We start from the raw sequence: 26,605 nt of genomic DNA on the forward strand, positions 1-26,605 counted from the left end.
AGATATAATTTTTTTGCCTGAAAGAGCACACCATGATGCCATTTAACTGGAACCCGAAGCTATTGATATCCCGCTGTGGTATCATGAACACCAAGGCCATGCTATTGTCCTCCCGAGGCAAATGTTACATGCGACTTGTTAACCTTAGCATGGTAAAAAACCAACTCCACTGCTGCTTGACCTACTTTATCATAATGCAGAACCCATTCAGTTGTTATAACATACTCCATCTAAAAAAAACTTGCTGGCAAAGGCACCATGATTACATGAATACCAATAATAATAATAATAATAATAATAAATGTTATTTATATCCCGCCCTCCCCAGCCGAAGCCGGGCTCAGGGCGGCTAACAACACTAAAACAGTACAACATTATAAAACATTATAAAAATGAATTAAAATCAAAATTGATGGCAACCATAAACTAAAGTTTTGTAAAGTTTGCCAAAGGAGGGAGTCAGGCTGTGCCCTGACCAAAGGCCAGGTGGAACAGCTCTGTCTTGCAGGCCCTGCAGAAAGATGTCAAGTCCTGCAGGGCCCTTGTCTCTTGTGACAGAGCGTTCCACCAGGTTGGAGCCACAGCCGAAAAAGCCCTGGCTCTAGTTGAGGCCAGCCTAACCTCTCTGTGGCTTGGGACCTTCAAGGTGTTTTTATTTGAAGATTGTAAGTTCCTCTGTGGGGCATACCAGGAGAGGCGGTCCCGTAGGTACGAGGGCCCTAGGCCGTATAGGGCTTTGAAGGTTAAAACCAGCACCTTAAACCTGATCCTGTACTCCACCGGGAGCCAGTGCAGCTGGTATAGCACCAGATGAATGTGATCTCTAAGCGAAGACCCCGTAAGGAGTCTCGCTGCAGCATTTTGCACCCGCTGGAGTTTCTGGGTCAGTCTCAAGGGCAGCCCCACGTAGAGCGAGTTACAATAATCCAGTCTGGAGGTGACCGTCGCATGGATCACAGTGGCTAGGTCAGGGCGAGAGAGGTAAGGAGCCAACTGCTTAGCTTGGCGGAGATGAAAAAATGCCGCCTTTGTTATAGCTGCAATCTGCGCCTCCATGGAGAGGGAGGTATCGAAGATTACACCGAAACTCTTAACGGACGGTGCTGGCACTAATTGCACCCCCGCAAGAGATGGGAGTTGCCCCCTCAGTCCCATGTCGTCCCGTCCCAGCCAGAGGACCTCTGTCTTCAAAGGATTTAACTTCAACTGGCTCCCACATAACCATCCAGCCACAGCCTCCAAGCATCTGATCAGTGTGTCTGGGGCCGAGTCCGGGTGGCCGTCCATCAACAGATAGAGTTGGGTGTCATCAGCATACTGATGGCAGCCCAGCCCAAAACTCCGGACAAGCTGGGCGAGGGGGCGCATAAAGATGTTAAAAAGCATCGGGGAGAGTATTGCACCCTGGGGCACACCACACACCAAGGAGTGGCGGGATGACAATTCCCCCCCAAGCGCCACCCTCTGTCCCCGACCAGAGAGAAACGAGCGCAGCCATTGAAGGACTGTGCCCTGGATCCCCACGTCGGCAAGGCGGTGGTCCAGGAGTTCGTGATCGACCATGTCGAAGGCTGCTGACAGGTCTAGAAGAATCAGCAGCCCCGACCCGCCTCGATCCAGCTGCCTGCGGAGATCATCTGTTAGGGCGACCAGAGCCGTCTCGGTCCCATGACCAGCGCGGAAGCCGGACTGGAATGGATCCAGAGCTGATGTTTCATCCAGAAACCTACCAAGCTGTTCAGCAACCGCTCTCTCAATCACCTTACCCAGGAATGGAAGATTCGAAACCGGGCGGTAATTGGATAGATCTAAGGGATCTAATGATGTTTTCTTTAAGAGCGGGCGCACCACTGCCTCCTTCAGTTCCCCTGGGAATGTCCCGGTGCCAAGGGACAGATTGATGATATCCCCCAGGGGGGCTCGCACCTCGTCTGGACACGCTCTAATCAGCCAGGACGGGTACGGGTCGAGAGGACAGGTGGTGGGCTTTCCAGCTCGGAGGAGTCTGTCCACATCGGCTGGGGATATCCAGTCAAAGTGGTCCAATACTGAACCCGAGGACAGTCGAGGGGCCTCCAGTTCCTTTATTGTATCCAAATTGGCAGGGAGGTCATGGCGGAGCAACAAGACCTTCTCCGCAAAAAAGCTCGCAAATGCCTCACAGCTGTGTGTCAAATTGTTATTTAAATTTGGCTGTCCTTCGAGGGACGTCAAAGACCGAATTATACTAAATAATTGCGCCGGGCGAGAGCTAGCGGATGCAATGGAGGCCGAGAAGTAGGACTTCTTAGCGGCCTTCACAGCCATCTCGTAGGTTTTCATAAAAACCCTATAAGATGTTCTTGAAGCTCCGTCACGGGCAACCCGCCATACTCGCTCTAGCCGTCTGAGGTCCCGCTTCATTTTCCGAAGCTCCTCGGTAAACCAGGGAGCCCGGTTTCTGCGGGGTCGCAGAGGGCGCTTAGGTGCGATCTCATTGATGGCTGCCAGGAGCTGGGTATTTCAGGCCTCAACAAGCTCAGTCAATGAGTCGCCAGGAGGAGAAAGGTCCCGCAAGGCTTGATGGAATCTATCAGGGTCCATCAGCCTCTGCGGGCGAGCCCAAATTGGCTCGCCACCCAAGCAGGGTGGGGGTGGAACGTCAATCCTGGCTTTCAGAGCATAGTGATCAGACCATGGCACCTTCATCGAAGGAAACATGATCACATCTATACCGATGCCAAAGATCAAATCCAGCGTGTGGCCTGCTTGATGTGTGGGGCCCGAAACAAACTGGGAGAGCCCTAGTGTCGCCATGGAAGATACCAGGTCCAGAGCCTGTGAGGAGGGAGTGGTATCAGCATGGACGTTGAAGTCCCCCAATACCAATAGGTTAGGGAACTCCAAGGCCCAGCCGGCCACCGCCTCCAGCAGGCCCGACAGGGTGGCTGCTGGTGCGCTAGGTGGCCGGTACACCAGCCAGACAGCCAAGCTCACCTCGGAGCCCCACACTAGGCCAACACATTCAATGCCGGGGATCGATGGCGATGGTAGAGCCCTGAAAGAACAATCTTCCCGGATTAATAACGCCACCCCTCCCCCCCGGCCCACAGTCCGCGACTGGTGGAGGATGGAGAAATACCAAGCCACTAGGCTCAGATTTTATTTATCCAAGAAAGGGTCACATTGTTCAAAATAGGCCTAGTGTTTTGATGACATGTGCACTTGAATAGACCAAGAAAGCCCAGATCAAATTTATTTTTCTTAAAGCCAATAATCTTTTGGGAGAACATGTTGCATATAGCGTTGTCAGACACACTGGCTGTTTATTGAGAGTTGCTTTCCCAGTAATTTGACCAAAGTATTTATTGGGCAAGAGAAAAAATTGTACAGAAAGGCCTTTAATGAGAATAGTGCTTTGGCTTCCTCCAACGGCTATATTATAGGGTCTATAATACTTTCTCCCCAGTATGACTTAGTTGTATGGTTTCTATGGAAACAACCACAACTTGTATCATACGCAGGTGCAGCATATACGTTTGTATTAAATATGCATCGACCTTAAAATAAAAATTGAAAATGTGCCCACTCTCTTGGTATCAACAAGCTGGCTGATCCAGGAATCATCAACAGCATTTCTAGTATGACAAGAATAGGCAGCTAGTATAATCAAAGCATGCAGTTATTTATTAGGGTAAGAGCTATAGCTCAGCAGAACAGCATCCAGGAGGTGAGAATCATAGTAATAGTTAGATCATCACTTTCTGAATGACTGGGTTTTTTTTTTAAAAAAAAAATAATCTATTATTTATTTCTGCACACGTTAACTGCTGTTTTTCATGATGCTGTTTTATGTTTATGTTTTATATCTTAGTAAGTTATGCTTTTTGTTACTGGTTTATGTTTTGTTTTGTTTTTTGTTGTATTTATTTAACAGGCTTTGTAAACTGCTTAATCAAAAACAACAATAACCCCTAAGCAGCTAATTTGGCTGTTTTATTGTTGTAAAATGCCTCAAAACGTTGTGAGATACATTTTATTTTATTTAACAGGATTTATATACTGCTCGTTTAATCACTGAAACCTCAAAGAGGTTATTTGAGCATTTTACTCTTGCAAGATTCCTTGAGATCTTTTTAAAAATAAATAAATAAATAAATAAATAAATAAATAAATAAATAAATAAATAAATGTGGAGTGTATGTTTTTAAAACTAATGTAAGTGCATTACATTATATTACATTACATTACGCGGGTGGTGCTGTGGTCTAAACCACTGAGCCTAGGGCTTGCAAATTGGAAGGCCGGTGGTTCAAATCCCCACGACAGGGTGAGCTCCCATTGTTCAGTCCCAGTTCCTGCCCACCTAGCAGTTCGAAAGCACATCAAAGTGCAAGTAGATAAATAGGTACTGCTCCAGCGGGAAGGTAAACAGCATTTCCGTGCGCTGCTCTGGTTCACCAGAAGTGGCTTAGTCATGCTGGCCACATGACCCAGAAGCTGTATGCCGGCTCCCTCGGCCAGTAAAGCGAGATGAGCGCCGCAACCGCAGAATCGTCCGCAACTGGACCTAACAGTCAAGGGTACCTTTACCTTTTTAAGTGCATTTTACACAGTACTCATGTGAGTACTGTACCTATTATGAATTCCAGAAAGAAGGAAGTACCGGACTACAGCTTTTCCATCCATAGCAGAACTCAAATGTGTTTCTATCCGTGAAAATGAAGAGAACATACTCTGACCTGCTGATTTAATTCCAAGAGATTGTATCAGCTTAGCTCACTTGGTACAACTGCTGTGATGTAGAACTGCAAAGAATAAGGTGGGGGGGGGGGAGAGAAAAGGCATTTCTTTTAAGGCATTCAGTAGTTCTTTGCTAGGGCACAGAGCATTTACTGTCTTTTATGACTGGATTAAATCATTATTGCAGCTAGTTTTTAGCTTGAGTGTTACAGGCAGTGACTCATGCCTGCTGAGCATGTAATCTAGAGGATATTGCAGAGGCAAAGGAGAGTAGTAGCAACAACTAAACTACGGGACTCTGATCAGGTCTGATCGCCAGATTTCCTTTTTTTCTTGCTTTCTGTGACATGGTTGCTCTATATAAAATACACACAGTCTGGGAGGCGTGGATCAGCGCAGAATTTGAAAAGATCAGATGCTTCAAGTTTTCCTAAGAAATAAGAGCCCTGCTGCATGAGTACAATGGCCTATCTAATTCAGCATCCTCTTCTGACAGTAGCCAACTGAACGCTTCTAGGAAACCTTCGAACAGGACATAAGTGCACCTGTCCACTTGCAACTGGCACTGAGAGGCATGCTGCCTCTGGCAGTGAAGGCAGAACATAGCAATCCCTACCTTGGTTCTGTACCAGATCTCTCCATTAAGTCCATAAGGCAACTTCGGCCAAACCAAGCCACGCTCACCTGCCCACACCCGATGTTGCGCATCAAGCATGGGACTGACTGGTAGAGACGTAGCTGTGCTTTGCAACCGCTGACAATCAGCTCTAGAATCTGCACCGTAAAGCGTCTGCAGAATTCACTCTGCAACATAAAATATGGTCTGCAAGATTCTGCCCTGCGGCAACACTAGTGGCAGGTTGACCCTAATGCATGTGATTTGATTGTGCACATTGAAGTGTTGTGTTGTGGTACTTTCACGTTTCTCTATGCCGGAAAGTTTATGTTGTTATAATCCTTCAGAAATATTTGCAAGAGCTACAAGAATTTCCGAGCGGAGATTTCTCGCGGCGAGTTTGAGTCATGTTTAATCCACATCATTCTGTGTTTCTGCAGTGAAGAACTAAGTTTAGCTCGTCACTATGCTTTCCCACAGAACGTTTCTGAACACAGTAATAGTAACATTAAACTTGATGCCCGAAGGACCAATTGTAGAGGAGGGTCACATTTGCCTTCATTTCAATTAACCCACTTGTCAGATGCAATGCTATACATACTCAGCAGACTGCCCCAAAGTATTTCTTATGCTCTTTTAGTGGGGTGGACTAAAATAATACTGTTATTTGCTCCGCACATGTAGCAATCAGCCTTGGTTTAAATTAACTTGAGAACAAAAGCATTTGGGAGCACATTCCTGTGCATGTACATTAATGAGTTCAATGCAGCTTTGCGTCCAGTTCAGCTTACCCCCTACAGGAAGTGTTTAGGAGCACAGTCTTAATTCATATAATTTGTTCATGTGCACTGTAGCTTCAGAAGGGATCTTCCTTGTTTAAGGGGACTGCAAATTCACAGAATATAACTGAGCAGATGCCACAGTCCCACAGCATTGCTTATTTTAACCCACAAATACTTGTATTCGACTCTATTTTATTTATTGTAACACATGCCGACTTCTTTTCATATAAAAGCAAATTCTGCATTAAAACAGAAGGAATCCACAGACTACTGTTTTCCGCAGCCTGCTTCCTTGCAAATTTTACGCAAAGCATGTCCATGGTATGCACAGATTATAGAAATTAGCTTCTCGTGGTCCAGTAGTGCATGGAACTGAGCTAATTGTCTCCCTCTTCGTGACTTACAGTAAATAGGATATGCTGAATAAGGAGATGTCCATGAATATTATGAATATAATGTTACAGATCTGGGATAATTGAGCTTGGGGGTGCAAGGGCACGTATAACTGCTAGAGTTAGTGAATGTTAGAAATGAATAAACTGTAGAATTTAGATAATATTTGGAGTATTGAAGAAGGGAAGATGCCAGGCCAGAAGTTGCAAATAATGGCAAAAGTTGCTGGAAGCAAGTCATTAACCTATCAATAAAAAACATCATCAGGGCAAGAGATTCTCTTCCAGTGGACCAAGCAGGGAGTTCCCATGGTTACCATTGATGGTGGCGGGGGAGGTTTAGGATTTCAGCAGGAAATCCACAGGAAAACAGTGGAGGGGGCAGGCTGTTTTCCTGCCCTACAAGGCTTGGGTTTTTCCGGTAAGGATCTTTGGGAAGCAGAAGAGTAGAGCCAGAACTCCAGGCAGAACCCTCTTAGCAAGGCACAGAGCTGGGATACAGGATGCCGTGGACTCCAATGCTGCACTACTGAATCAGAGCAAATGTCAAATCTGCAGAAAACCCAGTGGATCGTTTCAGCAATAAAGAGCAGGTTTCCCCAGGAGAAAGTGGTGGGACAAGTGGAAATGTGGAACCCTTCCTTCTGAGTGGAACCCTTCCTTCTGAGGGTTACCTGTTGGGTAAGAATGGGATGCCTTGCATGTTCTAGCTGCCATGAGGACTGGGAACCCAGGAAAAGGAGGACGGAGCCTATAATGTTTTAGATACCATTTTTATTTCACGAACCCAACCCAGACATGTACCGGTAATTTTGTTATCCGCGATTGTTTCAAAAAGTTTTACTGAGGTTTATTGATAATCATTTTATGTATACTTGGGTTTTTTTTACAGTTCTGCTGATTTTATCTGTGTCATATTGATAGTTCTATTAGCCAGTTTTCTGATTCAGCAGCCCATAAAGCTTTCTAAACAAATACATACATGTTGTCTACCGCTCTGGGACGCAGGTGGCGCTGTGGGTTAAATCACAGAGTCCAGGGCTTGCCAATCAGAAGGTTGGCAGTTCGAATCTCCGCAACATGGTGAGCTCCCGTTGCTCGGTCCCTGCTCCTGCCAACCTAGCAGTTTGAAAGCACAAAGTGCAAGTAGATAAATAGGTACTGCTCCGGCGGGAAGGTAAACGGCATTTCTGTGTGCTACTCTGGTTCGCCAGAGGCGGCTTAGTCATGCTGGCCACATGACCCGGAAGCTGTACGCCGGCTCCCTTGGCCAATAAAGCGAGATGAGCGCCTCAACCCCAAAGTCGTCTGCAACTGGACCTAATGGTCAGGGGTCCCTTTACCCTTTACCTTTACTGCTCTGACTGGCAGCAGCTCACCAACACAAGATCCTGAACAAAATAATCTACTCCTGTTTGCTAACAGAAGTCAAAAGCCCTGCTCTTATTAATTCTGAAAGGGCTCCATTCTCTCTACAGCTCACCCCAAGTGATGCCAATTGGAATCAAAGGGATTTTCACACTGAGATATATTAAATGAAAGGAAACTTTAGATGAGAAGCAATTTATTTTGCCAGCAGCTTAGAAGTATTCCCTGGGCTATTACGGAAGATATATTTGTCATAAAGAAGAAATATCACTAGCATTCTCCTCTGCTTGATCCTGAAAAGAAGATTAATCTTGTTTTTAATGCTTATATCCTCTGACGTGAATGTGCACGCTGCAGATTGCTTCCTTTGCTTTGGAAGAAGAGTGCCTTAATACATGGTACAGGTAGCACTAAATGGCAGGCCCAGACATTAGCAGGGGCATTGATTCCTGCTCTTTTTCCAGATGTCTAAATACTTAGAACTGGCTTTGCAGAGTCTCATCTATGTGCTTGGAAATTTCTCTGTGGCTCTCAGTTTGAAAGGTGTCCCCAGTGTAAATGCATCTCTTTTAATACTGTACTCGGTTCAGGGAATTTATTTCCACCCTATTGTCTCCGTGCCTTCTGGAGACACAGCCTAGAGGCAAGTTCCCTTGCAGCGCTGCCTTACTTTGTTGTACTGTGTGATGCACGTAGTCATCTTTGACAATTTTAACTCTGCACAGATTAAAGCGTTTCCAAGCCAGCTGCAAGGAAAGCTAGTTCTATAGAAAGGGAACCGAGCTGAGAAAATTCTAGCTTGGGCTTTGCTGCAAAATTTGCAGGCTAATTAAAAATAGTTCTGTGCTGCCTTTCAAGCACATCAACAAGACGGTGCACAACAACCTTATAATTCAGGATAAAACTGCAGCTGCTAGATCAACAGTTAAAAACAAGCCAACTGGTAAAAACAGCCAGCAGAGACCTCAGAAAATAAATGAATTTTCAGAAAGCACTGAGAATGCCTCAGTTTAGTCACAATTCAGAGGGTATGGGTTTAAGATCACAACTTCCCGCCAAGCCAGTCACATAAATAAAGCAGATGGGTTCTAATCTAAGAAACTTCTACATGGAATGGATATTGGCTTGCTTTAATATTCTTGTTCAGTTTTGGTTCTAATTTTATGTATTAGCATGCTGGGACCCTGGGGTGAAGGGTAGTCTATGAAGCTGGATCTAGACACCTCAAAGAAGCATTTCAGTTAAATGCATTGTAAACATTGCATGAGAAATCGGGTTGGCAAAAACAGAACTCCACAGCGCCACCTGGTGCCACAGTGTTATAATGCATATACAAAGCATATAAAACGCTTTTTCTTTGCCAATGTAGCTGGTCCTACAGCTCCCATCATCCCTGATCATTGACTATGCTATCTAGGACTTATGGGAGCTGGAGTCCGGCAATATCTGGAGGAGGGCACCACATTGACTACTCCTCCTGCTCTAGCTCTATATGACTTTTAATGAGCCCTCTTTTTCAAATGATGAGGTACAGTTACAGTTGCCATAGAAAGGATGGTTTATTAATAATCATGATGTCTTTTGAACAACAGGCATGGGTGTTACTTTTATTCTTGGATATGTGAGTCATAACTATTGTATGCACATGAAATACTAGGGTGGTTTTCTGTAATTAGGAGATTAGGCATCCATGAAAGGTGCAGGCATGCATTCTGGAGACTCAGGAAAGCTCCATTTCTATGCAGGATTTTGTCACTTATTCCTGTGTTGCTCATTAATTCTCCCTCCCCCTTAAATAGCAACACATTTAAATGTAATGAGGAAACATGTTTTCTTGCAAGCATCTAGTGAGGACCTTCACATGTTTTAAAACAACAACCCTTGCACATGAAATAATGGAAGCATGTTGTGTATACTTCAAATGTCTTCTGAGGTGATTATTTCTCCTTAGAAACGTTCAAGGGGTGGGGATTAAAACTTACTGTTTCAAAGGAATCAGGAAAATCACCATTCTCTCTTCCCAATACATTTGTTCCTCTTCTTTCCTTGTCTCTGGAATGGAAGGAAGAGGTCAAAATGTAAGAAAGGAGAACTGGGTGAGGAGTATCCCTATTCTTATTCATAATCACCGCATAGAAGATCTTCATGGGAAGAGGAGCTCAAGAGCAAAATGTAATAAGGTGGATGAACTGCAATAAAGGGGGAGAAGGGAAGGGTTAAAATGAGAGAGAGGGAGCTAAGCTGGTCAGTGCCCAGATGGGAGACTTCCTGGACCCCTATGTTGCCCTGAAGTCTGTTAAAGAAAGGAAGGATATAAATGCATCAAATAAATGAAACAGTTCTTCATTTGAGAGCCAGTGTGATGTAATCATGGTTGGGGTGCTGGACTAGGGTTCAAATCTCTACTCAGCCTTGAAGCTGGGTGTCCCTCAGCCTAACCCACCTCGCAGGGTTGTTGTGGGAGTCAAATGTACATCACCTTGAGTTCCTTGGAGGAAAAGGTGGGACAGCAACACAATCAATCCAATCCAAAATTAATAAGAAACTGGAAATTTCCCTAGCATCTAACAAAAATGGTAACAGCAGCCTCCATTAACTATTGCAAAAGGAAGTTAGCACTCCAGTGCTTTCGTAATATTAAACCTTAAAAAAAAGCCATCCAGATTCTTTTATTTGGCTCACTTAAAATATGCTGTTTGATGTTTTCATAGGCACCATCTTAAGGCATTACTTCAGCTTTTTCTCTAGAGCTGCCCTTTCTGAAGTCATTATTACTCATTAGGTATATTGTGCAGGAAGCAGAAGTAGGTCAAGGATGAAAAGCTCCATCTTAGCGAGAAGCACACAAGTATTGTACAAAGCTATTTTCAACTTTTCATGGGATTAAAATGTTTTTTTTAAAAAAATGTTTCTGTAGGATAAAAGCTGTCACTGCCGACTTAAAAATCAATGCCCCACATGGCAAAACCTTCATTTCAGATTTCTAGCCTTTCATATGTTAAACATATTGTTTTATAATTCTAATCCAAAAAAACGATTCCATGCCGTGCATTCCATCAGGCTCTATGTACACTAAATCAAGTGTCCCTAAATAGAAGTGAGGGATATTAACAGGTCTGCCTGTATCCCTGTTTACACATGCTCATAACCCCGCAGAAACATGGATTTGCGGGGCTTTTTTAATCAGGAGATAATTGCACACCACAGCAGCTCTCGTAGTGTGCCTATACACAGCTACTTGAATTAGCATTAAATATAATATTTATTGTTTGTTTGTTTGCTTGTTTGTTTGCTTGTTTGTTTGCAGTGCCAAAATGGTTGTCAGCAAGTAAAATGGCTTTGCCACTTCAAGCATAAAATGAAATGTTATGCAATAACAAGAGAGCCAGCTAATGCAAGTTTATACACAGGTAATTCATAGAACCATAAAGTTGGAAGGGACCCCGAGGGTCATCTAGTCCAACCCCCTGCAATGCAGGAAGCCTGCCCACAAAATGGTTTCTCAGAGGCACCCCATACAAAAGAGGATTGCATGGAGGATAAAGCCAGAAGGAAGAGACATTGAATGACAGTAGGAATAGGTACTGAGTCATGACAAGTAGAACAATGCAGGTCTGGTTGAGCAGTCTGATGGATTTCCTGAGGCAGCTGAAAGAGGTGGTTTATTCCCAGTAAATTCAAATGGCAAGTTGAATAAGACGACTTTGTACATGCCAGGTCTAATGAATGACTAAATAGAGGCATATGCTTGTATTAACACTAGCAAATGGTAAGGTAAAGGGACCCCTGACCATTAGGTCCAGTCGTGGCCGACTCTGGGGTTGCAGCGCTCATCTCACTTTATTGGCCGAGCGAGCCGCGTACAGCTTCCGGGTCATGTGGCCAGCATGACTAAGCCGCTTCTGGCGAACCAGAGCAGCACACAGAAACACCATTTACCTTCCCGCCGGAGTGGTACCTATTTATCTACTTGCACTTTGATGTGCTTTCGAACTGCTAGGTTGGCAGGAGCAGGGTCCGAGCAACGGGAGCTCACCCCGTTGCGGGGATTCGAACCGCCGACCTTCTGATTGGCAAGTCCTAGGCTCTGTGGTTTAACCCGCAGCACCACTCACGTCCTAGCAACTGGTAGAGGCCCATAATTAGGCATTAACGTACACCCAGAGCCTGTACTCCTCTGAACCCCATGGGGGGTTCTGAGTGTGAACCCGTGCTTACTTCCCCTGTTGTATCTGCAAGAACACCTGCTCATTCCAGACCAAGCAAAGTTAAAGGTGTTCGGTGGTTTGGGATCATGTTCTGAGTGTTAGCAAGTGAGCCTCTGCATTGAGTTCTGTGTGGCTGGGCTTGGACACAATGCTAATGGTGGTGTTGGGGGGAGAATTAATGTGTGAACCTAGAAATGTAGTTAGTCTATAATTTACAGGGTGGGAAAACTAGAATCAAAAAACATTAGAAGTTGGCTTGCTTACCCTAAATCGGTGAATGAATGATCTGTCTAGAGCTATTATATTAGTGTAATTATAAACAATTAAGTATTGTTGACAGACTAGTGAATGCTGAAAGTCCTTTCTCTAGTGTTCATTAAGAATCGCCAAGAAAATAACTATTAAATGGTGATAATCTCCTATTTCTGTCATCCACCGTAATGTATAAATAGATTGTGTTGGCTTGTTGGCTTGTATTTGCTAGAATACTCCATGCCAAGCTAGAAATAATTAGATATGTTTATTAAGAAATATGAACTACCGGTTTGTTAATAGTATCTAAGGAAATCTTTATAACTGTATTATTTTAAAGAGAAGCACCGGAAGTAGAGGCTTAATTTCTCTACCGTCTCTTCATAGCAACACTATAATAAATGTTCTAGGTATGCCCACAACACATTGCTAGCTATGGACTTTAATTTGCCCTGGTTTTGCATCAAGATAGGGGACACTGTAGAACCTTGAAAAATGGGCAAAGCACAATGACACTGATTTGAGCCTAATTATTGCACCGAGTCACAAGATCCACCCTTTTAAGAGTTTTAGGATGCAAGCAAAGTTGCAAAATCCAGCTCTTGAGTAAGAACATAGTCAAGGTTTAATCTGAACCAACAAAAATTTACTTGGTACTTACCTGTTCTTTTCAGTGTCTCCCTGTTTTTGTATGTCACAAAAATGTTGGGAAAAGGAAAACCAGAATTAGCTACTAGCCTCTGACATTTGTTTCATTTAACAGACGTGCTCAATCAGACACTTGTAAGTTAAGTATGCTTAGGACTGCAGCCAATAACACATGAAGCAATGGTAAAGGAACTGTTTTCCGAGCAGATGAAAACTGGCTTTCCCTTAGCATTGAACAAGTAACGATAACTTACAGCAAATTTGGAATGATGGAAGAGACTACCATGGTATCTGCTGACCACTTGTGATTTAAGACATTAAACGCTTTGGCTAGACTTGAATCAGCTAAATTAATCAGGACAGTCAGTTTCAGTATAAACAACAGGCCACATGTATACTAAAACTAAATGTACACCAAGAACATAAAAATAGGTACATTGCCAATGTAAAACAACAAAACAAAACAAAAACAAAATCCTCCAAATTCTCCAGGAGAAAGGCATGATAGATACCCATATATGTGTGAGTCCATGCTGTGAAAATGGCAACTGCATCCATTAAATAAGAAAAAAAATGGAGGTAATTATGCTCTTGAAAAGCAAGAGGGTCCAGGAACTTCTGTAACATTTTGGCAGTGAAATCCCCCCCCCCTTTTTTTAATTAAATGCTTTCTGCTGCTATGGTAACCACAGTAGCATGAAATCAATTCGGAAGTAAGTTTTCCCTCATGACTGTTAAGTAAAGATATTTCAGCCCCTAAAATATTCTACTCAGGAATTGGTTTTTTTTAATCTTTTATTACTTACACTTTGAGATAAAAATGCCATGGAATTTCAAAGCGCATGCTGTATTTTAAGAGTGCTCTGAATATCCATCTTCTTTCCCACCCTCTGCCCAATACAGCAGGTCAGGAATGTTCTTTCACTTCAGGTTTATGTTAGTGACCTACTGACCTACTTTTCGGGAGCTGACCGCTACTAGTCAGTTTCCCTGAAAAATTGAGATTTCAATTCATCCATGGATTGGTTACATTTAGATTTAGTGACAGAAAGCATTAGGAGAATGGCATTTTGTTGGAGGGGGGAATCAACTGTAGCAGTTGGTGCTGTAAGTATATTCCTATTTAATTGCTAAAGTGTTGTCCATCACAACTCTCAGCTTTTATGTTACTGTAAGATTGCTTTCCATCAGCCTGAAGTGAGAAATATGATGGAGATGGAAGCCTTGCTTCACTGTCAGACACATGCTGCGAGTAAGGGGAAAGCAGACCTAATGGATCAGTGAGGGAGAGCAATCTTCCCCTTGTCTTAAATCATCCTTGCTAGAGCTGTTGAAACTGTTGGCTAGAGAAGGGGGCGGGCAGGAGTTTGAGAACGACCTACGGAACAAACAATGTTTTCCAAGTGCTGTAAATGTCACAGCTGCAGAATATATTTATACATCCATAGCAATGGGAGCTGACTGAAGACTTAATTCTTCTCCCTCAAAGTTACGTTGCAGGAGATCTTTAGAAATCAGAGTTCACCTACATAAGAAGCAGAGCGAGCCAATCACATGAAAAACCAAGTATTTAAAGAGCCAGAATATGTACAAAAGAACAGCTGACTACATCTGCAAAAGTCATTCTTCCTTTCTGAATTTCTACATAAACACTGACAATTGATTAAACACCTTCTGAAAGCACTTTCTGGTTGCAAGTAAGTGGCTGTCCATGACTAAAATGTAGCATGTGTCTTGGGGTGTGTGGTTGTCCAATCCTGACAACTGTTGCAGTGATAGAACAAGAAAGGAATGTGATTTGTTTTTGTTTTTTAACAAAACTTTGAGGTCATCTGTTGTTTATATTGAAAATATACAGAAAAGCAAAAATGAATTAAATCCTGTGTGTTTTATTTCTCCCATTAGTTTTAATTCTTTTTCAGTTGCTTTGCAATGGAGGCACAATTCTGCATGTGATGTATAATCTGAAATACAGTGTATAGACAGGTCACAAGGAAGGGGAAGAAGAGTTTGGATTTGATATCCCGCTTTATCACTACCCGAAGGAGTCTCAAAGCGGCTAACATTCTCCTTTCCCTTCCTCCCCCACAACAAACACTCTGTGAGGTGAGTGAGGCTGAGAGACTTCAGAGAAGTGTGACTAGCCCAAGGTCACCCAGCAGCTGCAGGTGGAGGAGCGGGGAAGGGAACCCGGTTCCCCAGATTACGAGACTACCACTCTTAACCACTACACCACACTGGCTCTCTCTACCTGAAGGAGTCTCAAAGCGGCTAAAATTCTCCTTTCCCTTCCTCCCCCACAACAAATACTCTGTGAGGTGAGTGAGGCTGAGAGACTTCAGAGAAGTACGACTGGCCCAAGGTCTGCATGTGGAGGAGCGGAGACGCGAACCCGGTTCCCCAGATTACGAGACTACCGCTCTTAACCACTACACCACATTGGCTCTGGGGAAGAGAGGCTCGGCAGTGAAATGGACAGACTGGAAATATTTATTTAATTTAGATAGCTGTTGGGCTGTGTCTGTACAGCTATTAAAGTTGCTTATATAACAGGGACTCCCAATCTCATCTTCCCCAATACAGTGGTACCTCGGGTTACATATGCTTCAGGTTACATATGCTTCAGGTTACAGACTCCGCTAACCCAGAAATAGTGCTTCAGGTTAAGAACTTTGCTTCAGGATGAGAACAGAAATCGGGTGGCGGTGGCACGGCGGCAGCAGGAGGCCCCATTAGCTAAAGTGGTGCTTCATGTTAAGAACAGTTTCAGGTTAAGTACGGACCTCCAGAACGAATTAAGTACTTAACCCGAGGTACCACTGTACTTAGCTAGTCCATGTTGGAAAATCTCATGCCAATTCAATGGAAAACACCAAAAATACAAAGGAATCAGTGTAGCTGCTGCTAACTCTTAAAAGGGTATAGCAAGAATCTTCCATGCTATATCACAAGTAGACTACAGATCTTCCCTGCACAACACAGAAAGATCAGGGAGTTGCTGTGTGGGGAGAGCATGCATGAAGGCACTTGTGCATGAACACCTAAAACTGCATGACATTTATATTACGCAGAGGTGCCTCTCAAATCCGAGACAATGGCAGTTACCTGAGTTGACAGATAAGGCAGAGGTAAAACAAAGGTCAAGCAATCATAGCAAGACACACTCTTGTCCCCCAGGAAGGTAGGCAGGCTGGGGTCTGGGTGAAACAAAGGTTAAGGAATGACAGGAATATACACTTTTGCCTCTTGGGGGTGGAAAGCTGCAAGTCAAGTTGAGGGTCTAGGTCAAACAAAGGTCAGAGATGTATAATTGGAAAGTTTCTAACTCCTAGTGAACCTGTTTCCTTCATGCATCCTCAGAAGAAAGCCATATGTGCATGGGCCATGCCAGGAGAAAGCGTTTGTCTTCTCCTTCAAGCATAGCACAGTCTGGCCTCCATCTCCCTTGAACCAAGTTGGAGGAAGGTCCATGCCTCTTCTGCCACCCACTCCCTTGTGTAGCCCAGTTTCCCCAGCACAGCTAGCCTTTCTCTCTGTGTGTGTTTATGCAGAAGAAAAATAGAGCAATATATTGCCCAGGCCCATCCAAATGAGGATCAAACTGGTCCCAGTGGCTTATTTCCGCCCAAAGCAAATAGCAAATTCAGAATCAGGACCTTCCTTAGGACCACAGGAAAGGAGAGGAAAGCAATATCCTCTCTCCACTTGCTACCATCCCTATAGCCACTTGTTAAATATGAAGATGCATTTGTATCTAGTTGTGGCCTTGATGAGTACTTTGCCGGTAGCATCTTAAACGCGCTGTTATGAGATTGGGAGGGACTCAAGATTCCCCAAAATCTCTGGATTCAGTAAAGCATTAGAATTTAAGGAAACCCCCAAATCCTTGGATCTAGCAAGAAATAACACAGGCCAGCTTCCTCATGAGATAATCACTTGATAATGACTGAGCTGTTGATCTAACAAAAGGTAGGTGGATGGGACACTGGGAGATGTAGTGCCAAACAGCCAAATGATGGGTGAAGCTCGACCCCAGACCCTGGTTTTCAGTTAGCAAGACAAAAGGCCAGTGTTAGTTTTTTAGGGGGACAGTTGGCAGTGATGTGCTAGCAAAACTGTGACAGGCTGGAAAAAGGAGAGAGAGAACATGGCTAGTTTTTGTTTTGGATCTAAGGCCATTGGGTCTATGGGAGAAGCAAGAGACTCTCTTGGAGTATAATGCTGGGAAAATCTCCACTGTAGACACAGGTTGTATATATGTGTAAATAAATCATATATCAAAAAGACACTACAATCTCCGCTGTGCCTCATTTTCATAAGGAAACACAAATCCTAGGTAAGCACTTGTAACCCCTGGAATTTCGCACTGCTGTGGAGATTGGGGTGGTGGCATGTAACAATACCCTCTCTTCCAAATCAATAATCAGACCAAAGTAAATGCAAACCACTCAATCCTGGGCATAAAACCAAGGGGGAAAGTTGAATTTAAGGCTCATTATAGTTATCAGATATCTGTAGTGTACAAGATGCTTCCCAGCACGGAAAGAATCTGTTTTGTACTTTTGTTTCTTCTAACAGGGAAACATCTGTGACTGGCTTCTCAACAGCATTTGAAATAAATTAAGCTACATGTCAAGGAGAGAGAACTCCCACTGAAATAAACACGCACCTAGATAATGTGTTCATTCCTTAGTGCGCAAATTGCTTACCCTCAGAGCCCACTGAAAGAAAGATATAAAGCAATCCTGTTTCTACAGTGATGGCAAAGAGTGAGATTGCATTTTCAGTGCTCATGTTTCCTCTCCTTTCCCCAATTAGTTGTTTTTCTTACAATGTTATCCATGTCTTACAATCTGACTCGTAGGTCTGGAGGTTTATGATGTCCCTTGCTAGCAGTCTTCTGTGGCACCTTCAAAGTTAACCAATTCAGCTACAGTCCTATACCAGCTTATCAGGGAACAATCCCTGTGGAGCTTAATTCTGAGTAATTTATGGTTATCGTCACATGAAACCCACACTAAAAATTGGCTGCCACTTCACCCCATGATCTAGTAGCCCTAGTGGGCACCAAGTTGGCCTCAAAAGCTGGGAGTGGCCTGGGCCTGCTCATGTAACTCTAAAAAATAATCGAGTTTTTGCTGAAGGAAAAAAACAAAGGCAAAATCAAAATGGTTTTATAATTACAGGAGATTAGTTTCAAAAGTTTTTTTTTTCAGCCACTTCTCTGGATGCTTTGCTATAAGTCTGGAACCTAATCGCAACAAACGGAGGGTTGGGAGAATCCCCAGAGCAGATTAGGTGGGGTGCATAGGGAGGGAGACAGAGCAGACGTCCTGTTGCACTCATGCAATGACTTCATTGAATACAACCTGCTTCTGTGCACTGCCCTGAGAGTTCCAGCATAGCAGTATAGCTCAGTCAGGACAGCATGAGACTCTTAACCCCAGGGTCATGGGTTCAAGCCCCTTTGAGGGGGGGTGGAAATCCTGCACTGCAAGGTTTTGGACAAGATGACACTTGTGCCCCCTGCTATGATATATAAACATAGTAAAGTCAGTACAAGAAGATTATAAAGGAACTTTCTAAAAGTTTATGAGGCATGTGAAAACTGAGACACCATCTGCCTGTCTAGTGAAATATGTCAGTGCAGATAATATGAGGTGTAAATTAGTTTACTGTTCCTTGGATACTAAAAAAGAAGGAAGTCAGAACATAGTCAATTATAGTTTAGTGCAACATTAGAACAAAGTGGCCATAAAAGAACATTTACAGAGCTATGCATGACTGCATGCACCTGAGAATTCAGACTGAAGCATCCATGTTGAAAGAACTCAGAAAATGGAAGGTAGAATCAAGACATTCCTTCCCTCCTTCTTTCATATGATCATGAGATCAGGTTATTTCATTACCTCAGCAATGACATGGGTGGTGTTTTGGCACAGCTGTTTTCTAGGCCGCTCTGGTACCATATGTAATTGGAATACCATGGGGGGGGGGGAGGACAAAAAAAGTATTGTGGCACCTTAAAGGCTAACAAATTTACTAGGGCATAAGGCTTTGTGGGCAAAATTCCACTACATCAGATGCATGTTTTTGCTGCGGTGGTGGTCAAACATGACTGCTACCCTGGGAATTGTTACATGTGAGAGGAGCTTCTGAAGCAACTGCTTCCTATGCCAGCAATGCCCTTTCCCTGGGGTTGACAAGATGAGTATAGGAAGTAACCACTGGGTTTCCCCATTGCATAAAATATCAGAGTGATGTGGGCAGTTGCCATTTAATATAAGAAGTTGCTATAGGTAGCTGGCATGTACACAGTCTTGAGTTCCATGCAAAGAAGGCTGGGTATAAATTCAATAATCAGTCAACAAAGTACATCCTCAATGGTAGTGCAGCATCAATCTTTTGACAACTCCTGTGCCCAACACTCACTTAGCTTTCAGGCAGGTAAGAATGTCAGGTGAGCACAAGCCAATATGGCCTTGCTTCATGGTTTGCAAAAGAGCACCATGCAAAAGCTTCCAGGTTGACTGGAATTACATGCATCGTGCCTGCTAACTAGCTGCGTAGCTAGACATCTCTTTCTTCAGACTTGTGCTCCAAACTGGACAGTTTGAGCAGCAGTGCATCCATGCCTCCATCAGCACATTTAAGCCCACTCTTCTGATGTAATGCACACAAGCAACCGGAGCTTCTCCTGTGTTGCATTTCCAGCTGCTCCTATCACTTTAAACCACTCATTGTTCTTGGAGGCACTGGGGAAAGGGACTGGGGCAATTCTAATGGCCCGGCTCTCTCTGGGATTGACTCATCCACCTCTGCACCTTCCTGCAACTCTTTCCCCACCTCCTCCTCTCACGTCGCTGACTGCTAAGACTCTTCCTCTTCCCCTGCCTCAAACGTTGCTTGGCACCCTGCCTGCCCCACTGCCTCCTCTGCCTACCCTTCGGTCACCTGCCTGTCCCTCACACTGTGGATCGTGGACCATCAGTGGTCCATGAGCTTAATTCAAGTGCTCCATGGCACATCTTTAAAAATACAAACTCATATACAGCACCTTGCATCATACATTACAGGCAGAAGCATCCTTGTGAATTTTAGAGCAGTCTGTGAGGCAAGAAGTTTGGGAACCACTGCTTTAGAGGTTAAGTAAGCAAACTGCAACATTTATCCGTTAGCATAACTGACAGGATTCATTTTGTGAACTGTTCTGTTCAGCTACCTGCATTCCAGAGTTCACAGAGCATTAGCTAACCCATTTGACAGCTTCTTCATTTCATACAGGTACCATTCTTCAAGCAAAGTTTCTTCTCCTTCTTCTTCACTTTTTGTTCAGTGTGTGTGTGAATGTCTGTTAAATTACTTCTCTTGGAATGCACGATGTTCAAAGGAGAAATAAATTCTTAACAACATATTGAGTAAATCCTTCTGACATAGTTTCCACATTTCTGCTGAAGACAAGAACAGATTTCTACAAAGTAGGTCAGGAACTCCAGGGAGACATTGTCACTGCCTTTGATTTTTCTACCTTGAAGTTCAAAGAGCATGAGTAAGTTCATTGAAAAAGGAAGTGCAGAATTATTTGAAGGCTAGGCTACCGTGTCACATACTGAAGATTTCAATGGCATTTTAGTAATGAAGCGTACAGTGTGGGGGTTGCTATATAATTTTGATCCTGGAGCTATTAAAGCTTGGGCATCCTTTTTATCATTCGCACTTAATGTTTGCTATTGAGGTTAGTGCTTGCACACAACCTACACCTCATATACAAGTAAGCTATCAGCATCCTTATCTCGAAACATCACACTGAAGATGTCTTTTATGCAAGTAGGTTATGGTGCTGTACACCTTGCATCTAAGCAGGGAACGAGACAAGGGCCACCTCTCATGTAGGTTACATTTCACCACATTCCTGCAAGCCTATGTTCCTTAAACTGCTATACTCCAGGGGTTCTTAAGCTCCCACCAGCCTTTTATAGATTGTTTCTAATTCTTCTCAGAGGACTTGGAAGCAGCCCTTGCAGGCATAGCTGAGAAAGACAGGCTTGGAGCAGCTTAGATATCCTGTCTCTTGTGCCTGGTCAGCCTATGCATGTATCATACATGTTGTTTAGTTGTTTAGTCATGTCCAACTCTTATGAAGATGGTTGAAGCATATTTATTTATACTTTAAAAAAAAATAAATCTGTCCTTCCACCAAGGAATAGAAAGTAGCATAAATGGCTGCCCCTCCCGTTGTCTTCACAACAACTTTACGAACCTTGCAAAGTAAGTTAAGCTGACAGAGAATTACTTATCAAAGTCATCTAGTAAACCTCGTTACTGTCCAAATGAGAATCTGTATCCACATTTCCACACTCTTAAGTCCAACGCTTAAGACACTTAACCACATTTGCCGTAGAATCAAAATAGTATTGCCAAAGGTTTTTGATTTTAAGTTTATCCATCAGTGTAAATGCTGACTAAGAAAATATAAAGGGAAGCTCTGCAATACACTATAAGGAGCACAATATAGTAAGTCCACATTGTCAAGGCCTGAATGAGCAATTCCCCTGGTGAACAGCATATGTATCTCAGAGTGCCTTTTCACCAAAGATGGGCCATTTAATTCCTAGGATCTATAATTTAAATGCAGCAAATGCACTTGATAAGAATATATATAGTTTGGACCCTGCCCCACATCAACAAAAGCACACAGGGCACAAATTATTATTATAATGGTTTATTTATTAAATTTTAGTATCCTACCCTTCCTCCGAAAGGGGCCCATGGTGGCAAACAAATCTATAATAATAGTTTTATCTTTTTTGTAAGCCACTTTGATGTTTTTCTACAATCACGTGGCATATAAATTTCATTAAATTAAATGATAAATAAAATAATGAAACATTTTCAAGCATTCTAAAAACAGCACAAATTGCATAAGAAAGGCGGCTTAAGAGCACTTTTTAAATGTCATATCTGAAAACCATATTTGCTATTCAAGCCAGTTCCACGATCATGACTAACCTTTGAAACTGAAACATTTGAGATCAACTCATAATTATTTATGATCTGTAATCCCCCAGTAAGTTCTCAGGGACCAAATAACTTTCATAGTTAAAGGGCTTAGGTTTGAAGGACACATGGACCCTAAACATTATCCTGTTATATAGCATGACCTTTGCTTTCCAGTGCCACTCAGATCCTGCTTTCTGACCTATATTCCAAGCCAAGTTAGATGTGATGTGTGAGATTTGTGATTAGGATCGCCTATGGCTTTTGTTTTGCTAATTAGGAGTCCACTGGGGTTGAGCTGGGTGTTCTGGAACAAGTGCTTAAGCCTGTCCTCCATTGCCCTTCCCAGATGTACCGGTAAATCCTGAAGCTGCTATTAGCTGGATGCTGGTAGTACAGCTTCTATGACTGCGTCTCCTCGCTCCACCAAAGCTAATAACAGCTTCAGGGCCTAGGAAAGGGTAACACTTGAACTGGGATCCTTTTGGCTCTTAGCTGTTGCTTAGCTACTATATTATGCCTATGATGCTGAAGCCCTGATCATTTCAAAGTACCTTGCTGCTGCAACTGTCTGAAATGTTGCAGCAATATTCCCCCCATTGATTTGCCATTCAAATAGTGAGACGCAAGCTGTCTACCTTGCAAATCCACTAACATATCTAGTTTGCTGACACTGCAAGGGTCAATGTCATGACAATTATCAGTGTTCTCTAAAGCCCCAACAACTACAACTGTATACCATGAAGGAGACAAAATTGTTCCCACTCCACCATCTTCTTCACTGAAGAAGCAACAACTGGAAAACCAGACACACAGCTTAAGATAACTCATACTGCACAGATGTAAATATCCAGTAATAACAGTGGGCTCTGTGGACAACAGTGACATCTTCTGGATACAGTATAACTAAACTCTGCTGTGCTTGTGTGTTGAATGAGACACTGAGCCACATACGTGCAATGTTCATAGCAATGCTCATTCAAGATAGGAGAAAATTTTAATGTGTCTTTTCACAAATACACACAATTTTAAGGAAAAGCTGCCTGGGTATTTTCCCATTATGAAACAGAAACTGGATTTGAGGGTAAATTAAGTTGTTAAAATGTAAACAGCATTTAAATGAGACCAGCAAGTAACTTCGCGCTTGCTCATTAATAAGGACATAGATAACATGATTTATATATTGCTGTTTTATCGTTTTATACTGATTTATTGGGGAGGGCTGTATGTTTCTATTTTGTATAATTCTCTTTAATACAAAGTTATAAGGTGGTATATAAATGTTTTAAAATAAATAAATAAATGGTTAGCAACTTGGGAGCTCCAGATACACCCCCAAAAGTTAGATTAATTTCTTCGGCACCTGGCTGCTGAGATTTATTTTTTTTTAATAATAATAATAAAAACTTAAAACAAAGAAAGAGGAACCCAGTTTATGTTTTAAAATCCATATCCTTCCCCAGCCACACAAGAAGGTGTAACTACAATTTTTAGGCAGCACCATGAGGGGAGGCTAGATGAAGGCAGAAACTAGAATCTGAACGGTGCTGTCGGTGATGGGCAACCATTTGAGCTCTGCTTCAGACAGCAAAATGTCTTGAGCCTGCTCTGTCAATGACTGCTTTTTATCCTTGTGATTTTTTGAAATAAAAAACCTGACACAATTAGCATTTAAATTATGCTTTTATAAAAAATATAGGCACATGTCCTTTTAAATGTGTTTGTAGAAGGGGGGTATTGGTTTGTTTTGTTCTTGTTTTTATTATGTATTTTGTGTTTTTGTATTTTTATGCTGTGAACTTCGGATGAAGGGCAGTATACAGATTTAAATAATAACAGTAATAATAATACAACCAGCATTCTTCAACTGACTGATTTATAAAATGTATATATCACTTGATATAAAAAAAATCTCTAAACACAGGTGTATAAGGACTACATATATTTTAAAAACAAACCAGCCAGAAGATGGCATACTTACACTGCAAGAGGCATTGTTGTGGTAGTGTTTTGTTTTGTTTTGTTTTAAAGATATTCATTATTTCATAAAATTTATATACCTCTCGACTGGATAAAATCTCAAAAGCAGTTTACAAAAATGGTATCTACAAAGCAACTCTAATTAAGTAGCTATGTTCACATAGATTGAAGACACATGGTAACAAACTGAAATTCTAGAAAGCTCTCACAATTCATTTTGGGTACTGGAATTAAAACTTTAGCCTTCGTGTTGTTGTTGTGTGGAAAATACTAATAACATTTATATTAAAAAACCCCCACCACTTTAGCCTTCCCTTATGTGGGCCCCAAACACTTGCCCCAGGGCTGGCCCAATACATTTTACAGCCTGAGGTATTAAGCCTTGAGGTGAAGAAAGGAATGCCATTTTCTATTCCACCTCAGGCTTTAAAATGTCCTCTTCCTCCTCTGGTTTTGCATTTGGGATGCCTGTGAACTCAGGTTTTGAAACATGCCATTTGCTGAGGTAATTTGTGGTTCCACCTTTACAAAATTGCCCTGCCTGAACAAATGAAGGAAAATAGAAATGGACAGAATCCTCTTCCATGAATATAAAGTATTCATTATTTTTTTATGTGGTCATCTTGTTGCACTGAATTCCCTGCATTAATCAGCAGTTAAAAGTAGCATATGCTCATAGCATATGCTGCTTTTTACCGCCACAATATCATATTGCAAGACACTTTCCTTTGTCCAGTGGTATTTCCACCTAAACATACTGTGAGGGATTTCAAAATGGCTTCATTGTTTTAACCTGCCTAGATCTCCAAGGAGTTTTTAAATGAATATAAAAAAGAGATTATCGGTGTCGTCAATTACAGTTAACTCACCATTTGTCCTGAAGTATTTACTGATTTGTATTTCATCTTGATTTTTGGCCGAGGGATGATGTCTTCACCCCCTTGTTCACATGATGTTCATAAAACAGTGAGCCTTTTAAGTAGAATCATAGCCCTGCCGCCGCCCCCCAATCTGTACTGTACATTTAATACAGTATCAGGATTCATCCCACAAAGTATCCTGGAATCTGTAGTTTGTTAAGGATGCTGAGAGTTGCCAGGAGTGGTTTTTAGTTCCTAGGGAACTGTGGGAATTGTAGCTCTGTGACGGAAATAGAGCTCTCCTAACAACTCTCAGCACCCTTAACAAACTACAGTTCCCACAATGCTTTGCGGGGAGCCATGACTGTTTAAAGTGGTATAATGCTGCTTTAGTTGCAGATGGGGCCATGGGAGTTGGTCAGGACCGGAAAGGTCACACTGTTCAACCCACTGCAGGAAATAAACTACAGTGGCAGCCCTGACAGATATCTAACCAACCTCTAAACACCTCCAATGAAGGAGAGTTCACCAGCTACTGAGGCGGACTGTTTCACTGTTAAACAGCTCAGGCTGACAAAGGTGTTCAATTAAAATCCCCTCTTTTCATTTTGAACCCATTGACTCAGGCAATGTAACTTTGAAGAGGTCATTAATGACAGCAAAGCAAAGTTAAGTTCCATCCAGGGCTTTTTTTTTGAGCTCAGCTCTGACACCTCTCAGGTAGGTGCCATTGCCATTCTAAGAGAACAAGGGAGAAGCTCATGGTGAGCTCCAGCACATCTTTTTCCAGAAAAATAGCACTGGTTCCATCCTTTTCAATGGATGATGATATAAGCCTATTATTCACCTGTCTTCATTAATATCAGGACTCTCAAAAATCCTGAATGTGGGTTTCGTGACCCAATTATCTCAGACACCCAGCATTAAAAACAGCCCTGCAACTTCAGACATAAAGGTCCATCTAGTCAGCACCCTGCTTCATGCAAAGGCTAGTCAGCGGCTTCCAGAACATCAAAAAAAGGACATGAAAGCAGTAACCCTGCTGTGCCCTCAATCTGGTACTCAGGAGCTATACTGAGGCTCTGAACATTTTGCTAATCATAACCAAGCCACTGAGGGAACTCTTCGTCATGGATTTGCCTTAATCCCTGCCATCACTGCAATTTTGTGACAGTGAATTACAAAAATTAACTAGGCATTGTGTGAAGTATTTTCCTCAGAACATCCCATAAAATACGGCTCTCACCAACACCCATATTGCACTGTATCACTGTAAAGGTAAGCTTGTGGCAGATTCACATTAGAGGACAGTGATGGGGAGCCTCAAGCCTGGGGGCAAAATGCGGCCCTCTAGCGTTCTCTACTGGCCCTCCAGATCCTCCCCAGGACACAGCTATTACAGGCTGTACTTTGCACCTATCCTCTTGAGTCTTTTTGCCTGGCTGGAATGTGTTCTCAAACTCTGATGATAACCTCCTGCTTGTCTGGATTGGTATTATGTCTAGAAACTACTCTACAACACAAAGCTAAAATTTACTGCTCAGTTCTAGCCTAGTCTGCCACTACCATGTGGCCCCTAAGAGGTTTCCCAGAAGGGAATGCAAAAGGTTTCCCACTTTTGCTATAAGACATTTCCCCTGGGTAACAAATGTAAACCATATTGATTTGCAAGGACTCATTAAAACACACACACAAACCCAACAAGCAAGTTTTTCCTCTGTGCACTTCTAAAGCTTCCACTGTGCTGTGACGTTAAAATGATCTCTCATTAGCCATGTCC

General features: G+C 42.7%; 1 protein-coding gene and 1 long non-coding RNA gene across 5 annotated transcripts in view; one reads left to right on the plus strand and one right to left on the minus strand.

The window, feature by feature from the left end:
• LOC310843132 overlaps positions 1 to 18,134 on the plus strand; it is a 32,527-nt gene extending 14,393 nt beyond the window's left edge. The window contains exons 2-6 of the long non-coding RNA XR_014563515.1: positions 11,188 to 11,290; positions 13,015 to 13,127; positions 14,478 to 14,996; positions 15,447 to 15,573; positions 15,818 to 18,134. This is a non-coding gene — a long non-coding RNA (uncharacterized lncRNA). The remainder of the gene's footprint in view (positions 1 to 11,187; positions 11,291 to 13,014; positions 13,128 to 14,477; positions 14,997 to 15,446; positions 15,574 to 15,817) is intronic.
• Positions 1 to 26,309, minus strand: part of NPAS2 (neuronal PAS domain protein 2) — a 94,250-nt gene extending 67,941 nt beyond the window's left edge. For 2 of the 4 annotated variants that reach the window (XM_083735509.1, XM_083735511.1), the window contains exon 1: positions 24,835 to 26,309. Coding sequence is in view for 1 of the 4 variants with exons in the window: in XM_083735508.1 (XP_083591634.1) it covers positions 9,863 to 9,909 (47 nt within the window). In the remaining 3 variants the exon portion in view is untranslated. Of the gene's footprint in view, positions 1 to 9,862; positions 9,933 to 24,834 lie in introns of all 4 variants that reach the window. The other 2 variants (XM_083735508.1, XM_083735503.1) reach the window with 2 other exon arrangements.
• Between the last annotated feature and the right edge of the window lie 296 nt (positions 26,310 to 26,605).

The sequence above is a fragment of the Podarcis gaigeae genome, assembly GCF_964106915.1.
Source record: "Podarcis gaigeae genome assembly, chromosome: 4".
Classification (NCBI taxonomy): domain Eukaryota; kingdom Metazoa; phylum Chordata; class Lepidosauria; order Squamata; family Lacertidae; genus Podarcis; species Podarcis gaigeae.